The sequence below is a fragment of the Dipodomys merriami genome, unplaced genomic scaffold (genome assembly GCF_024711535.1).
Source record: "Dipodomys merriami isolate MVZ:Mamm:240054 unplaced genomic scaffold, mDipMer1.0.p SCAF_19, whole genome shotgun sequence".
NCBI lineage: Eukaryota > Metazoa > Chordata > Mammalia > Rodentia > Heteromyidae > Dipodomys > Dipodomys merriami.
In genome coordinates, this window is record NW_027203270.1 from 30,830,587 (window position 1) to 30,848,540 (window position 17,954).

Sequence of the window (17,954 nt, forward strand, 5' to 3'; positions counted from 1 at the left end):
AAATTCGTTGGCTTCGCCCGCCGCCGGGCCGGGGATCCGGGGATCCCGGGATTGCGGGTGCAGCGCGCGTCCCGCGCTCCAGCGCGTCTCGGGGACTCCGAAGCGCGCGCGTCGCCCCCTCCCCCACCGCCCAGAAAAGAGGGGGATTGCGACCGCCCACGTGTCGCCCCTTGCCCGGTGAGGGTCCCTCGGGTTCGCGGAGCCCGAGGATCCAGACTGAGTTTGGTCCGAGCTCAGCGAAGAGACTTGGGCGGATCCGCTTCCCCCTCCCCAGGAACGAGCGGGGGAGGGGCCGCCGCCCCCTCCCCCGAGCTCCCGCCCCTCGCTCCTCCGCGCTGAGCGGAAATCGCCCCCTCCCCCCGCGGGTCTGACCTGGGGACGTGGGCGGGGCCTCGCCGGCCCCCGCCCTCCGCCCCCGCTCGGGCCGGCCGGGCACCGCACCCCCAACAAAGTTCTGAGACCCGAACCCCGCGCCCGCAGAGCTGCAGCCGGTGTCCCGGTTGGAGCGGGCGCGGGGGTGGGGGGGCTCCACCTGTCTGCCCCCGCACGGGGGTGGGGAAGGGGGGAAATCTTTCGGATCCCCACCCGGTCACTCCCTCCCGGAGACTTCCCCGTTTGGTCTGCTCGGGTTAGCCCCGGCGACCACCCATCGTCCTTCTCTCCCACCCGGTATCCTGGGGTCGTCTCGGGCCGGGGCTTTGGGCTCCCCCAGACCCTGAGAAGGTTGTCATTTAATAGCTGGAATCAGGGCGCGAGCCATCCTTCCTAGTGGGGAGGGGGATACAGAAACACGATTGCCAGGGGGTCCCCGATTCTCCGCCGCCCTCCCTTACGTTCCCAGCTTCTTGGTCCTAAGCTCGTGTCTGGGGGGGTCCCAGAGTCCGGGGGCGGGAGTGGGGGGGGAAGCCTCCTGGGGGTGTGGCGACGTGGGCGGAGAGCCCCTACTTAGGAATCTGGGGGGGGAGGAGAAGGCGCTTTTCTTTTTAAACCGCCGGCTCGGGCGACCCCTTCCAGAAGACCCCAGAGTCCTCGGCTTCTCTTTGTCTATCTCCGCCGTCCCCCGCCTGTCAGTCGCTCGCAGTTTATGGGGGTGGAGTGGGCAACCCAGCTCCCCCAGAACGAATAATAATAATAATAACATAAGCGTCCCCGTTATTCTCACAGACTGGGGAGATTTGGGGCTCCGCTCGCGCCCCGGGTCCAGGTTGAGGTAGGAGGATGGGTGGGGGCGGGGCGCTTCCCTAGGGGCCAGGTTCTCGCCAAGAGGGAGGGGGCGCGGAGCTCTTCGGGGATTCCGGTCCCCGCGGTCCCACTTTACCCTGGGGATGGAGTGCCCCCCCCCCCAGGTTGCTGGGCTAGGCCGGTTGCGGGGGCCGTGGGGCCCGGCGGCGTCGGGGGTCTTTTCTGGCTGGGTGGGTGGGGGCTGTCACCACGTGGCTCAGTCTTTTTTTTTTCCGCTCCATTTTTTTTTTTTCAAGTCGATTTTATTTAGAGGCGGCGCCTGGGCGGCCGTGGAGAAACGTGACACACCAGCCCGCTCCGAGGGGTTTCGGACCGAAGGGAAGGAGAGTCGCGCTTCGTCCTCCGCCTCCCCAGCGCGTCGCGGGCACTTCCCCCCGCGCCCCCCCTCCCCGCCGAGCTCCCCGCCGAACTCTGCCGCGACCCCCCGCGCGCCCTCCGGCCGTCCTCCCCGCCCCGGGCTCCGGACAACTTCAGGGGTGGGGTGCAAAGAAAGTTTGCGGTTCTTGCCACCGGCCTTCCCCTGCCTCACGGCCTAGGAGGCTCGCCGCCCGCCCGCCCGCGCGCGCCCTCTCCCCGCTCGGCCTTGCCCGGGACCGCGTCCTGCCCCGCACCGTCGCCACCATGAACAAGCTTTACATCGGCAACTTGAACGAGAGCGTGACCCCCGCCGACTTGGAGAAAGTATTTGCGGAACACAAGATCTCCTACAGCGGCCAGTTCTTGGTGAAATCCGGCTACGCCTTCGTGGACTGCCCGGACGAGCACTGGGCGATGAAGGCCATCGAAACTTTCTCGGGTAAGCGTGCAGCCACCTCCCCGGAAAAACCACGGCGAGATCCCGGAACAACGGGAGACCCGCACCTCCGCTCGCCGGGCCCGCCAACTCCTCTCCACCCCCCCACCCGGTTTGCGGGGGGCTGCGCCCACCTCCCTCGACGCCCCCACCCATCCTCCCCGCACGGAAATATTCGGGATGTCTCCTAACCACCTCTACCAGCTCGGGGTTTCCCTTTCCCTTCCCCCCCCACCTCGATGGGGCGGTAAGCCCCCCCCCCCCTTGGGCAGTACGGGGGGGGTGGCTTTAAGGGCACCTAGATCCCTACCGGGGCGATATTTCCACGTCCAGCTCCTCCCTATCCGCCACTGGACGCCCCCCCCCACCATGGATACCCCACCTCTCCCTTACGCCTAGGCCTTCCCAGGCGTGGAGGGGGTCCCACATTCCCTCCAATCTCCCCGCTTTTTTGTGGAGACTGCAGCCCTCAGGCAGGGCAGGAGAGTAAGGGGCTCCCGCCTCCCGCCCTGGACCGGGGCTTGAGCCATTTTGATTTGAAAGTGGGGCGTGAGCGGGGTGGCGCGGTGGCGCCGGGTCGCCATGCTGTTTCGCGAGACGCCGAGGCTGGGCCAGGAAGCGCGCGCGGTGGCGGCGAGGGGCCGAGCCCCGCTCCCTCCGCTTCCCTCCAGGCCCCCCCCCCCCCCCCCCCCCCCGCTTCCCGACCGCCCCAATGCCCGGAACCCTCCATGGTCCCACAGAAAAAGAAAAGTTGAATTCTGCACTCCCCAACTCCCCACCCCACTTGCTGAGAAAACGGGGTGCCTTCTCCTGGCGCCTTCTCCACACATCTGGTAGCCAGAGAGGCGGTGCGCTCACACCTTCCCCAAATGGGGCTCCCAGTGATCTGTGCACCTAGCCCGGATCCGTGGTTAAGCACAAGAAAAATAAAAAAATGAAGGAAAGAATGAATTTATAAGGTTGCACAATTTCTCAGGCAACCTTTGCCCACCCAGGCGGGGAAGCCACAGTCTGCATTCCCTGCAAGATCTGAAATCCCAAGTAGCTTATGTGTCCCCTTCCCCTTCCCCCACTGCGCCCCCCCCCCCACAAGCACTCACTCTTTTTTTTTTCTTTTAATCTTCAGGGAAAGTGGAATTGCAAGGAAAACGCCTAGAGATTGAGCACTCTGTCCCCAAAAAACAAAGGTAGGAAAGAGTTCTGGGGTGTGTGTGTGGGGGGGGGGATTGAAGGGGGGTGTTTAAGGCTGAGAAGCTGTATTCTGGGGTCCATAGCATCTCCAGTGAAAGAAACTCATTACTGGCCTTCCCACCCCCAATCCGGATGTTGGGGGCTGGAAGGGAAGATTGGCCAAGATCTTGTAATGGGTGGTTTAAAGCTTACTTAAAAAAAAATAGTTGAGGCTGGTGTAGACTAAAAGATGCTCCTTGGAGAAATTAAAGAGAAATAAATCAGAGCCGAATCTTTTGTGGAGTTCAAAGTGTGGGGCCATTCCCCCCCTCCCCCTGGGTAGGGGGAAGCTTAAAATAGTTGAAGAGTTCAAACTCATGATGAGGACGATTCTTGCAAGTTCCTAGCAGGCCTCATTTTCTGATTTTCCCACCCTAATTATATGGATTTGGGGGAGTCCTTTTCTACTCCCTAGGAGATGTAGAATGAGCTTCCTGTCCCGGTCCCCTCCCCCCCATCCCCCTATGCTTGTATTTATTTATATTTCTACTACAGTATAAGGAATTTTTTTTACCCCCACAGACTCCTAGCCCCAGTCCCTCACATCTTACATTGTTCCATCCCCAACTGGTTTTTGCAACGAATATGCTTTAGCTGTACTATCCTTGTCGAGCCCCCCCACCCCCACTCCCTCGGTCCATTGTTACCAGGGGACCATCTGGGATGAGAGCTTTGTGTTCAGGCTGTGAGCTGAGGCTCTTTGGAGGGTCTAGAACTCCGTGGATGAATGGTTGTGTGTGTGTGTGTGCGCGCGCGCGCGCGTGCGTGTGTGCGCCAGCCAATACACTTACCTTCTTCCTTCAGCAAAATGGGGTATATCCAACATGTTTCCCCAAAATTCATGGTTTTCAACTCTTCATTGAACTCTGAAATTTTTGTTGAACTCTGGCTGGAAAATAAAAGCAACCTTTCTCACATCAGACTTTAAACATGTTGACAGAACAGTTTTTGCTAGTTGAGAACAAACTCAGTAAATCTTTGAATCCCCCACCCCTTTTTTTTTTTAACAGAAAAACGATGTATTTCCGAACAGTTTCTGGCCATTTCTGGGTAGGACGATGAGGTGTGGGGTAGGAGGAGGCGAAAGAATCTAGGGAGTTTAACGAGATAATTTGTTCATTGGTTTAGCTTGGAGATATTTTAGTAACTTAGGAACTATTGTGTCTATAAATGATCGATGTGTTTGGTTACTATGTTTCTAGAACTTGCTATTTAACCTCAAATGCCTGGAATATTCTGTTATTGGAAAGGCAGAGTTAGAGGTAAAGAAGCAATAAAGTTGAAACAAAAAAGTCTTATTATTTTGAAACATTTCCTGGAGATAGAATGAGAAACAAATGTATTGACAACAGTAGATATACTGGGAAGAACCTAGATATTTGAATTTTAAACTGTGTGCTGATGAGATATACCTCTAAGTGGAAGTTTAAGATATGTGGACATTTTTTTCTTCTTTTCCTCTTGGATGGTTTAAATTTTAAAGGGAATGAAGCGAGTAAAGCATGTGAAATAGCAAAATGTGATGAAATGGAACTCAAAACATTTATATTTTAATTTTCATGGTGCCCTGTATTTATGGAGCTTTTTCCTCAAACCATCTGCTTGCTTTTAAGCCATTTCTAGGCTGTGTGTTCCCTCCAAAATGCAGCACTGAGGGCTCTTTTGAGATGGAGTGGGGAGGGGGTTTGTGAGAAGACTGGGTTTGAAAAAAAAAAATCTCCCTTTCCACACCCATACTAAATTAGATCTTTTGTGTGTTCAGCCCCTTCCTGAAATCATTTTTGAGTCCAAACATTGAGTCAATTGCCTTTTTCTTTCTTTTTTTGGGATGTACTGGTGGTAAAGGACTTCATTTTTCTAGCATGAATCAATTTTTGAAGTCCCAGGATTTTAAAAAAGAAAGAGTTTGTTTTCATTAAGTGAGTTTGCTCTATCATTTTGTGTTCTTGGGGGAACCATGTTGTGGTATGTGTTTTCAGTCTGTCTCCCGTTCCTTCAGTTGAATTTGTTACTGGCTTTTCAACCTCATGGCTATCCAGAAGAGAAACTAGTTAGCTCCTTGTGAGTAACATTCCAAACCAAATTAACAACTTGCGCCCATGTATTTGGTGTATAGTGTATTCTTGTGTTTTCACTATTTCAAACAGAACTCTTCGTGATACACTGAGCTCCAAATGAGTTGAGATTTAAATTTCTAAAAGTCTCATAAAAATTCAGTTACCTGAATGTTCCTGTTTCTATAAAGGGGAGAAATCAAATTAAAAAAATATTACAGAAGTACCTTTGAGGAGTTCTGACTTAAAAGTATTAATATATCTTGTTCTCACTTTGAATCTCTTTGATAAGTATAATTTATACATTTCTAAGGGTTCAAGAAACTGAATATTATATTTAAACTGAAAACAACACACCTGAGTTTTAAGAATTTGTGACATTAAAATTCACTATTAACCTTTTCCAAACCCCTCTTTTAACCAGGGTTGGAATTTGGTTAACAATTTTGACTTTTAATTGAGAATTTGTATATATTTACTGTCAAAGCTTGGTTTTAGGGAGAAAACCCAAAAGCAATTTTGGAGAGTTGGTTTTCTTCTGAAAGACTGAAGAGTAGTTGAGGTGGTGCCACCTTAGCAGATTTAGTGAGTTCAGGAATGATTTAACCTTTTTGTTTTATTTATTTATTCATTATTGTTATTACTATTTTGCCAGTCCTGGGGCCTGAACTCAGAACTCAGGGCATGGGCAGTGTCCCTGAGCTTCTTTTGCTCAAGGCTAACACTCTACCATTTGAGCCACAGTGCCACTTCCAGCTTTTTCTGTTTATGTGGTACTGAGGAATCAAACCCAGACTTTTCATGTATGCTAGGGAAGTGCTCTACCACTAAGCCACATTCTTGGCCCACAATCGACTTACTTTTTAAGAAATTAAACTTGTTGCACTTGTCACAGAGGTATGCCTTTTTCTGGAGGAATGTGACTTTAAGATAGTGTATTTGTTGTCAGCTAGTGTTATCAAAATAAAAGGTGTTACTGTTTAAAAAATGAAAGATGCCCTGCATTTTTCTAGGTGAAATGTATTGAACTTAAGTAATTCTAAGCTTGGTGATTTTTTTTTTTCTTTAATTCCCAGGTTAAGGGTGGTTCTTCCCCTTTACCTTGACTTAAAATGTCCTAAACTTCCAACTATTAAAATGACAATTATTCTCATATCCATTCATAGAGGTTTGAAACTTTCAAAAGAGAATGTGTTCTGACTTGATTTTGATCTTACTGTTTTTTTGTTAGCAGTTTAAAAAATCTGCTTTAAGATTGCAGAAAATAATCTGCAATTTTTTTTTGTTAAAAGTTATTTATTAGAGACTCTGAATAGTTGGATCACCAAATCTTTTCAAGACAAGCTAGAACTTTTTCTTTCCCTTCAATAGGTTTTTGCATTTCATAAAAGAAACACAACAACTAACCAGACAAAAATCCAAGCCTCAAGAGTTAGAGCTGAAATGAAAGAAGGGAGGCTTAAAAAGGGAGTGAAAAAAACCAGATTAAGATTTTCAGGTGCTTTTACTTGAGTGGTTCTAGTTTATGGCTTAGAATCTAAATTACAAAGAGTTAGTAATTCTTATAAAGCAGAACATGCACACATACATAGGAACAGGATTTAAAAAGTAACTTTCAAATAGAAACAATTTATGACTTACGAAAATATTTGTTTTCCAGGTTTTTTTTTTTTTTTAAATACAAGTAAAGATAGTTGAGCCTTATTCCTTTTAGGAGAAAGGGTGGATATTGGGGTTCCTTTTTTCTAATTAAGTTCAACCTATAAATTAAACTTTGTGAATTCATAAACTGAGTTTTCATCATTACTAGAAAATAACCTTACTTTCTTCATTGGGTGATCAGCATTTAAAAAATTTTTCTGCCAGTCCTGGGGCTTGAACTCAGGGCCTGGGTGCTATCCCTGAGCTTGTTTGTGCCCAAGGCTACTCTTCTACCACTTAGCCACAGTGCCACTCCCGGGTTTTTCTGAGTAGTTTCTTGGAGTCTCATGGACTTTTCTGCCCAGGGTGGCTTCAAACTGTGATCCTCAGATCTCAGCCTCCTGAGTGGCTAGAATTACAGGCATAAGCCACTGGTGCCCTACTGGTGGGCAGCATTTTAAGATGAGACTTCCTAATTGTTATTTGTCTTTTGGAAGCCTTGCAGTTTTCCAAAACCCCTGATTTTCTGACTTGAAAGATGAAATTTTACTCTTGATGGTTACTCCTGGAGAGCTCTTTTAGTAACGAAGGGGAAGAACTATGATTCCCATCACTAACTTATTTCAAGTATAGTTAACTATTCCAGATGTATAGTTTCTCATTGCACAGCTTTCGGTGGAAAAGCAAAACATTCTTATAATCATGTTTCAGAGATGAAAAGCCTTAACATTCACAATTGAAAGAATCTTGTTTCAAAGATTCTGAGCTCCTGGACCTTTAAAATAACCTTAATATATATTATTTGGATCTATTTTATGTGTGTGGGACCTTATTTTTTCCCCCCCAAAAGAGTTTATTCTGTACTTAGAACAAGTCATTTGACAAAGATAGCATTGAGGTCGTCTAGTGATAAATAGACATTTATGAAACAGTTTTTGGAATTTCAGAAGGCTTAGCTGAGTCTGACTCAAGTGCCCATTTGTTGAAGTTTACAGAGTTTGTGAAGAAATTATCTTTGGGTCCTAGGTTTATTGATTGTTGTCGTTCTAATTAATAAATGAACTCAAAGCTTTGGTAGAACTGATGTTTTCCCAGCAGTTATAATTTAAATTGTCTTGTTAGTTCACTCCCCATTTTCTTGAAAGATTCCTAAAAACATGCCCAAGGTCTTCCAGAAAATACAGTTTAGATTTGGAGCTGGGAGTGTTAGAGAAAAGGGAGAGTTGGGGGAAAAGGCGGATGGGGGAGAGACTTCCCGCCTCCCTTTAAGAGACAAGTTGAGTCTGTGCCCCGTGTGGACACTAGGTTTTGGAGACAGCGCTTGTCAAAGCTATTTTGGCTTTTGGAATTGGCCGCCTTCCCTTCCCCTTTAAAAAAAAAAAAAAAAAAGACGGCGTGTGGAGGGACCACTGCGCTTGGGGCTCTTCTCAGAGAGCCCCCAAACTGGGCTTTTCCCTGCTGGCGCGCCCCGTTCTGGTCCGGCCCCGTAATGCCATCTCCGCCATGCGTCCGCGCCCAGGGGCCGCCTTCCGAGCAGTTCCGTCCACCTTCCGCCTTTTTAGCCTGCCCCTAGCCAAAAACATCCGCAGGCTTGTAGGCTCCCCCCCCCACCCCCCCGCCCGGACTTTCTTTCCCAGAACCCCAAGATTCCTTCGTCCTGCGAGACCCAGCCCCTCCCTGGCCTGACTAGATCTCAAACGTCCCGCGCCTTCCTCTGCGGGGCCACAGATCCCTCGTGAGACCTTTCCATTCTAAGGCGAAGGCCAGGGGAGGCAAAGCAGAGTGAAATGAGGAGAGGGAGGGAAGAAAAATGAGAGGTAGAGAGAAAATGGAGGTGCACGGAGCCTTCTCTCTCCGAAGCTGGGGCCCCTTAGCCTGGGGAACGAGACCTCCAAGAGTCAACAGCGCCCATTTATTTAATGGGTAATTTTTACAGAATGGGCTGGTTGCACATCCAAAAGGCAGAGTAAAAAGGAAGGCTTGGAAGGATTCATTTTATTCAATGGGTACACCATAGACAACAGGTTTTTCCCTTTGGCTTTGGTGGAGTCTTTGAGGAGCTTTCTGGATGTTTGTTAGAAATGTTTGCTCCCATCCATTCCCATTTTTCCTTCTTCTCTCCTATACCTTTGAAAACCTTCTCTAAACAAAACCAGAAGGAAAGGGTCTGAAAAAATAGGCACTCAACACAGTGGGTGCTCATTTGGTTATGAGAAAATTTGGTTTGGCTAGAAATGATCTTAGAAGCTAGAAGAAACATGGTTGCAAGAATGGATTGCCAGCAGGAAGGTAATCAGTCCACAGTTAGTCACTCTGTCCCAGTAGAATCTGCATGGTTCTTGAGGCTTTATTTAAAGAGGACTATGTACTTGTCAGCAGTAGAGAAAGGGTCATGCTAGTACTTAGCTTTGTAAGACCTCTTTCCTACCTTTACATCATAGAAGGTTTGCAGTAAATACATCAGACTTAAATTGAGACTTCTGAAATAAAATGTGTTAATTATGAGTAATACATGGGGGAAGGTGGTCTGGACCTCATAATTGTGATACATACAGCTGGAGAGAAAACCTCATGACAATGTCCTGAGATGTAACAAACACCATCAGAAATGTAGTCCTGCTTGCTACTCAAGTTCAGCTCCCAAGAGCAAGGCTGGCTATCCATAACCAGCTTTAGAACGAAATACAGCTGGATGATGAAAAGAATTTTTGGGCTAGATTGCCTAGATATTTGCAAGACTCCTTGGGACAAGTCCAGTGATTAAGCAAATAGAAAGGACTATCTGGAATTTTGCTCATGGGTTGGGACCAGGGTGGTAGGGAAATTTTCTCTCAGCAGAGAAGACCAGGTAAGTGGTCCATTTCCACTTTGCCCTCTGTTTTATGGATTTGGGGGTCAGTCTTTTTTATATTTCCTCAGGGAAAGAGGGCTAAAGAAGAATTCATGAGCTTAAAATTTTAAGTTCACCTCTGTTTTTTTTTTTTTTTTAAATCAGTGTAAACTGTGAAGCTGAGCAATATAGAATCATATGATTTGGATTAGCTGATTGGACAGACTTGAGGGTTTTAGGAGAAGAAATTAGAAAAATCAGAAGTTTGAACATTTATTTCTGTGGTGCTGGGGATTGAACCCAAGGGTTTAGAAATTGTAAAAGATGAGTTTATTCCACTTGTAAAGATGGTTTCAGGGGATCCAAGAATGTTGGGTTATCTCTGTGAGTTAATGTTTGTTTCCCCGGAGGTGAGGATAAGAATCATTCAAAATTCTTCAGGCCTCCAGGTGGGAGGAAGCTCTGGGAGATCAGGTCAGATTGGTCTTATGACCTGCCCTTCCCCTGCCTTGCTCACCCTCCTCCGGATGAGTCAGTGTTTTAAAAGCTTGCTGGGTGCTCCTGGCTCAGGCCCCTAATCCTAGGTACTCAGGAGGCTGAGATCTGAGGATTATGGTTTGAAGCCAGCCTGGGTGGGAAAGTCCAAGATCTCCCATTAACTAGCTAAAGTGGTAAAGCACCAACCTTAACTGGAAATAAGTAAGGGAGAGCACTCTGGCTCTCTGTTCATGCCCCAGTACTGGCTCCAAATATAAATAAATAAAGGAAGACCTCAGTTTCTGTAACTGCAAAGTGGTGCTAAGCATTGTAGAATATATGTCCTCTGGTCATCCTTTACAGTTCTCTGCCCCACCCCATGCTCCTCCAGGAGAACTGGAACTGAAGAAATACCCAGGCACTTGAAAATGTATCCATACACCTTGTCTTTGGTCTTTTCTGTACTATGTGTGGAAGCTTGGATACTTATCTAAGGTATCAGATTAGGGTGTTTTAGCTTCTTCCTTTGTTTCTTTTCCTCTCCCCCCTTCCTTCCTTCTTTCCCTCCCTCCTTTCCTTCCCTCCTTTCCCTCCTTTCCCTCCCTTCTTTCCCTCCTTTCCCTCCCTTCCTCCTTCCCTCCTTTTCCCCCTCCCTCCCTTCCTTCTGAACTTCCTTCCAAAACAGAGTTATAATAAGTAGCCTAGGGCTGTCTTTGGCATGTATTTTATGTGGGTCAATAATGGTTATGAATGTTGTAAGGGTTCTGTGTATAGGATGACATGAAAAGAAGATATTTATTTGGTGCTGGGATCTGAACTCAGGGCCTCTTGCTTTCTAGACAACACTGTACCCCTGAGCACCAGCCAGGGAAAGCCATCTTTAGCAGGAGGGAGGTAAATGAAGCTCATTCCCACAGCTCTCCAGAAACCCTGTGTCATGGATCCTTCTAGTAGATCTCATCCATCATCTCCCAACAGAAGGCCTGGAGAGATCAGACAAGCAGGTTGAAGAGTGCTAGGTTGTTCAGTAGAATTGGATCTTTCATTTTATGTTCCCTGACACCCTGAGGTTGGAGCAGATTCCTAGCTGAAGTCTCAGGCTGTAGTTTCAAAGGTGCATGTAGGAGAGAGACATTGGGGCTTGGGGAGATGACCTAAGTCATTAGCTGAGAAAAGTGTAGTAAAAATTCAGGATGATAGGGACTGAGATGAGTCCATTTGGGGGTTCTAAGGAAGAGCAGCTTCTCTTACCCCACTGGGGATAGGTAGGGTAGGTGGGGGAAAGGTATGTGGATCTTAATTAATGTTCTGTTTCTAGTCTGCCAACAAGATAGGCATTCAGGAATTGTGAATTTCTGGATGGCCAGGAAGTGACTGAAAATATTGTTTCTTCCTTCCTCTGCTTTTGTATAGTTTCCTTACATTCCATCTATCTGGTTCCCTGGTCAGCAAATAGCTCCCAAAGGTGCACTCAGAACCCACTTCCATGCCATTTCCTCTTTTCAGCCCTCTCTGCTCAAGGCAAGCATCCATATGTACACACACACACACACACACACACACACACACACACACAAGCATCCATATGTACACACACACACACACACACACACACACACACACACACACACACACACACACACACACACACACACACACACACACACACACACACACACACACACACACACACACACACACACACACACACACACACACACAGAGCTTCTGCCTGAGCCCCAGCTAAGGACCAAGGAATGGGGTGGGGAGAAGGTCTTCCAATCCGGATGTGGTTTCTGGCCCTTTAACAGGCTTGTGACTTTAATCAGCTACTATAAAGAGTTTTACAATTAGTTTATGCAGAGTGATGTGTGTTGCATTTGGGATTGCTTGGGGCTCATCAACTTCCCATTAGGTTCTCTGAGGAGGAGAAAATGAGGGGAGACAGGAACTGAAATGGGGGCTGCTGGCTGAAGTGAACTTGCAGGAGTTCCATGCATTTATTCCACTTTGCCCCGGAGGTCTCTAAATCACTTGGGAGGAGAAATGTAACAATAATGGAGACCACTTGCTATGCCTTACTCCCCTCCTTCCCTTTTGCTGGTCCAGGGGATTGAACTTGGGACCATGGTGCACTCTTCCATTCTTCCTTATTAGCTTCTTCCACTCAAGGCTAGCACTCTACCACTTGAGCCACACCTCCACTCCCAGCTTTTTGCTGGTTAATTGGAAATAATGAGTCTCATGGATTTTTCTGCCCCATTAGCTTTGAACCTCAGTCCTCATATCTGAACTTCCTGAGTAGCTCAGGCATGAGCCACTGGCTTAAAAAGCAAAGATGATAGCCGGATGTCAGTGGCTCATGCCTGTAATCCTAACTAGCCTGTAATACTAACTACTGTGGAGGCTGAGATCTGAGGATCATGGTTCCTTGGCAGCAAGGGCAGCCCTTGAGACACTTACACTCCAATAAACCACTTAAAACCAAAGTGGCACTGTGGCTCAAGTGGTAGAGCACTCACCTTGAGTTGAAGAGCTAAGGGACAGCTCCCAGGCCTAGAGTTCAAACCCCACAACCACCAAAAAAAAAAAAAAAAAAAAAAAAAAGCAAAGACGATACTTCGTGGGAGCCCATGTATTCCATTCAAGGACCTGCAGAACTCCTGTGCTGGCTGGGGCCATAGCAGCAGACTTCTTTTTCTTTGTATTTGTTTGTTTTTGTTAGGCACGCACTCAACTACTGAACTATATTCCAAGCCCACAGATTCATGTCCATTCCAGTAACTTCATGTAAAAAGAAAAGTCAGGCTCTGTGGTAGAGAGCTTGTCTAGCATGTCCAAGACCTTAGACTTGATCCTTAGCACCCGAAGAAAAAGGAAGAAAAATGTAGCTGATTAAGTTCCCTAGAAGAGTTTTAGAGGTGTCCCCACTTTTTAGAATGAGCTCTGAGGGTAGGCAGACTGGTCTTCACAAGTCCTGTGTATCTCTGTGAGATAATCTTCATTTTACTTTCTTATTTTTTCCTGTCTTGCTGGCCATCCTGAATGAGCAGTTTCCTTTCCACTTCTGACTGCAGCAGGAATGTTACCTATCTAGTCCCAGCATCTTTGCTCTCCTCTTCAAAGGAAAAAAAACTTCCATTGTCAGCAACTTTTACGTGTGTGTGTGTGTGTGTGTGTATGAAATTTATTTACCACTCAGTTATTGGCCATCAAAGAATTAAAAAACCCAAAATTCCAACATCCCTGACAGAAAATAGCAAGATGGTACTGGTGGTTAATTTGCATATTACGGCACAGATTGGCACCTTGCATTGTGTATGTACTCATTTTTACTGTTAAGAGTCTACTGTTACATGACATTTTCTTTACTAGATAGTAGAAATAAAACAAGGAATAAGGGAACCACTGGTCTTAGGGTGGATGGAGAAAGACCTAATTTTCCCTTAAAAGTTTTAAGCTTTTCTTTTTGTCCTAGTTTGGTTTTATTTTTGAGATAGGTTGCTGCTCTCAAGTTTCTGGGTTTAGGTGACTCAGAGCTGGGACTACCGGCTTCCCATCAATGCAACCACAAAAAGAACCTGGCATTTTAAAGACCATTGTTGGTTTTGCAATTGCCAACATGGTGGACACTTCTTTATCCTAACTAAAAAAGGAACCTTTGCCTGACGCCTCTCTGTATTAGCTATTTTATGTATTGGATTTTAGCTCGAAAGGGTTTGCTTTTCAGGGTGGGGAAGCTGGCCTGGTCTCCCTTCCAGGGAGTTTCGGGACAAAGTCCTTGCCCTCCAGTGTTTTCCCTTTAGATCCAGGAAAGCTGTGGGGTTGCCAGGAGCTTTGGGGGGCTTTATGCTCTCTGGGCAGAGGCACACCTACCTTGGAGCTGTGATGCCAGCGGCTGGGGAAGGTGGAAGGGTGCCGCTAACCTGCGTTTTGGAGGCTAAGCAGAAAAAAACAAAACAAACAAACAAAAAACACCCAGGAGTGGATTAAGGAGAGCCCTGAGAACTGGCAGCTATTTATGGATAGACAATTCCTGGTATTCAGTGGAGAGAAGTTATAGGTAGGGCTCAGATCCCCGTTTTATTTCTCTCAGCATCTTGTGCTGTTAGGCCTGTGACAGAAGAACCTTCTACAATTATTGCTAGCTTGGTTTTTGAATATCTCTCCGTAGAGCTTGGCCATATTACTTCACTCAAGTCCCCAAAGAACCCCAAATCTTATTTTTTTCATTCTACCCAAGGCTGCAACGCTCAGTGTGGCTCTACCTGGTGTGCACACTCAGCCAAGGGCTTCCATCTGGCCTTTTGTCTTGAAGATGAAGCTCTCTCAGAGGTGAAGCCTGGTGGTGACCCTCACTGGGGCTGTCTTTTCCTGAGCTTTATTAGGGTGCATAATAATTAGCAAACGAAAACATAACCAGCATGCATTGCTCTGTCTGCTCCTCCTTCCTCCATGGGCTGAAGGACTGGAGGTGTTTGGACTGATCCCACCCTTCTATGATGAGTGGGCAGCCGAGGTGGGAAAGCGGGTAGCAAGGCAGGGGCCAGGCACAGCCTGCCTTTTCCCCACCTGTGTGAGTGGTGGGATCTGGGGTCACTGGGTCTCTATCCTAACCTGGATCCTCCCCATTTCCAGAAGCCTCATAAGTAAGCTGGGTAGGTACTGTGAGGGTTCCTCCCCCCATTTTCAGTACTGGGGTTTGACCTCCCAGCTTCAGCTTGTCTTCATCTACTTGAGCCACACACACAGACCTTCTTTGGATTTTTTTGGAGGGAGGGGGAGTTTAACTCTGGGCCTGGGCGCTCGCTGTCCCTGAGCTTCTTTTACCCAAGGCTAGTGTTCTACCACTTGGGCCACAGAGCCACTTCCAACTTTTTTGAGTAGTTTATTCGAGATGAGAGTCTCAGGGACTTGCCAGCCTAGACTGGTTTCAAACTCTGATCCTCAGATCTCAGCCTCTTGAGTAGCTAGGATTACAGGCTTGGGCTACCAGCACCAGGCCTTATTTTGAATTTTAAGAACTACCACCCAGTGTCACATTTGGAAGGGACCAGGGCTAGAGGTTTTGGCTGATTTCTTTCTTTCCCCCCCTCTTTTGTTTGGGTTCAGCCCAGGGGAAAATGGAGCTTATAGGGTAGGGCCCGGAATGAAATGCTTCCTCCCCCACCTCTCTGCAGAAAGGGACAAAGAAGTGACCTTTGTTACACCCTAGTTCATGCTTCACACGTTAGTTTTCCTGGAGCTAGAAACCTAGCAAGTGAAGCAGGCCCCATGATGTTGACCCTCCCCGGTCATCCTGGGCTAGTAGTCACATGACCCATAGAATGGAAATCACCTTCTGTCTCCCGTGGAGAAAGGCACAGATCTACCTCTTTGGGTAGCTCAAGGTTCCTAAGAGAGTGTTTGTAAACTTCAAAAGTGCCCAGCCAAGGTGCCTTGATGGCATCTCATAGGGCTGACCAGTACAGTCGTTCTATTCCCCAGACGCCCTACTTTCCATGGGGGCCAGAGTGACCCTTCTTCCAGTTTGTCTGTAGATCTTGTGGAAGGCCTTGGGCACCTGGCCTCTCCAGGGCTAGGCCGGCCCTTGGGCCCCCTGTCCCGCTCCCAGTCCCTCGGTTGCAGCCTTCTCAGTGGGAGGCCGCCTCCCCAGCCCAGCCTCCCGTCTCTGAGGAATGCCGCCTCCCGGGCCCTTTTCTCCCCTCCAGCTCCTGCGGCCCCACTTCCAGCCTCTTCCCTGCTCCCTACCCCCAACCGGTTCCCACTTAAATGCTTGCAGGCCTGTTCGCAGGCGGGAAGCCCCCTCCCCCACAGGACCACCTCAGTCACAGCCCTGACCACAGGGAGGTCGGGTCTGGATTTACTAAAGGACCCCGGAGGGGGAGCCTGCCCCGTGTTGGTTTCCTGGCTCGCCGATGGGGTCGGGTTTCGGCCGGTGGCTCTGGGTTGAGAGAGGGAGAGACAAAGGGCAAAGTCCTGGTCCCCACCCCCACCCAGCAGCCCCGCCGCGGGTCCCCTCCCCCTCTGGGCCTGTCGGCCCCGCAGGACCGGCTAGAGCCACTGGGGTAGCCAGGGCGCATGGGGGGTGGGGTGGGGTGGAACATTTTAGACTGCAGCTGAGGGGCTCTGGGGGCATCCTTTCCTCCCCCTCCTGGCTCTCTGGCAGCGCCAGCCCACCCAGCACTGGGGTGGGAGGGTGAGTCCCCAGTCTTCCCTTGGTTTAGGGGAGAGGGGGCTGGAGGAAGGGGCGCCCAGTGGGGCTCACGCCTGGCCCCTCAGCTGCTCAGGCCTTCTCAATTGCGCGTTCATGAGGACTCCCCTCCCCCCCACTCAGCTGCTGCGAGCCCTCCCCCACCCTCAGCTGCTGCCGCCCTTCCTTCCCAGGCACCTCACTCCCCTCAGTTGCCCTGGCCACTCAGTTTCTCAGCTCTCTGGGGGAGAGGCTGTGTCTAGGTCCTGGGTCTTTCTTCCCTCTTGGAGACCCATCCCTCCTGATGAGAGTCGATGAGAGCCATCTTGGAAGGTGCTGGTAATGCTGCACCCAGACAGAATCCCTGGGCCAGCAGAGAGAAAAGACCTCCACAGAGAGAGAAAGCCGATTGCCCCACCCCAAGGCAGACTTCCGGATGGGCATCTCTGTTCCTACGACTGGAGCTGTAGGAACTGTCCCACCAGACCAAACCAAATACCCAGCTAAGTCTCCCACCAACACGACTGAGGATAAGTTCATTGTTACTGGGTCACCGTCTCATCCTTACAAAGGAAACAGGTATTCCTGATTCCTTCTGAGGCTGTCGGGGCTTCCTTTTCCTTCTGAGGACTCCACCTTAACATCCCCATCTTGAGCTGGGCCTCCACACTTGCTGCTCCTCCGGAGGACTCTCTCTCTCTCTCTCTCTCTCTCTCTCTCTCTCTCTCCCTCCCTCCCTCCCTTTTCCCCTTCCCCTCTCCCTCTCTCTCCCCCCCATAGCAAAGCCCACATTGCCTTCTACCCATCAGAAACTCCATCCTCAGCCAGGTGCCAGACCATTTGGCTCCTAGGCTTCCCTGAGAGATGCTGACATCTGCCCTTGGTGTAGAGATGGATGGAGAGTAGGGGGTGAGAGCTGGGGGACCCCTGTCTAGCTCACTAGGGCTGGGAGAACTTCTTTTCCCTCTGGTAGATATGAACCTTCCCGAGGCCCAGAAAGTCTTGCCGTCGTGAGCCTGAGAAGGATAAAGAGCAGTTTTTCTGAGGCCCACCATCTCTGCCTCCACCAGGAAAGCACTGCTGCGTTCTGCATTGTTCAGGCCGGTACTTACTGTCCAATCTTGTACTTTAGGTTTTTCTAATCTTTTTTTTTTCTCTATCTCCCTCCCTTCTTCCCTTCCCTTCCTTCCCCTCCTTCCTTTTTTCCTTCTTTTTGTGCTGCTACTGGGGCTTGTATTCAGGGCCTGGGTGCTATCCTTTAGCTTTTTTTCCCCCTTAAGGCAGGTGCTTTACCATTGTAGTCATACCTCCACTTACAGCTTTTTGGTAGTTAATTGGAGATAGGACTTTCCTGCCTATCTGGTTTTGAACCATGATCCTCAAATCTTAGGCTCCTGTGTAGCTAGGATTATAGGTGCCTGGCTCTGATGGTTTCTTACACATACCTCACCTCCCTGATTCTCTTTGGTTCTGCTCTGTCTTACTGCTGTTCAG

General features: G+C 48.8%; 1 protein-coding gene across 3 annotated transcripts in view; it reads left to right on the top strand.

The window, feature by feature from the left end:
- The first annotated feature begins 1,536 nt into the window (after positions 1-1,536).
- The window catches only part of Igf2bp1 (insulin like growth factor 2 mRNA binding protein 1), a 40,085-nt gene continuing 23,667 nt past the window's right edge, over positions 1,537-17,954 (top strand). Inside the window, exons 1-2 of one of the 3 annotated variants that reach the window (XM_070026866.1) lie at positions 1,537-2,038; positions 3,162-3,222. In XM_070026866.1, the coding sequence (XP_069882967.1) occupies positions 1,864-2,038; positions 3,162-3,222 (236 nt within the window). In that variant the 5' untranslated portion in view covers positions 1,537-1,863. Of the gene's footprint in view, positions 2,045-3,161; positions 3,223-17,954 lie in introns of all 3 variants that reach the window. The other 2 variants (XM_070026868.1, XM_070026869.1) reach the window with 2 other exon arrangements.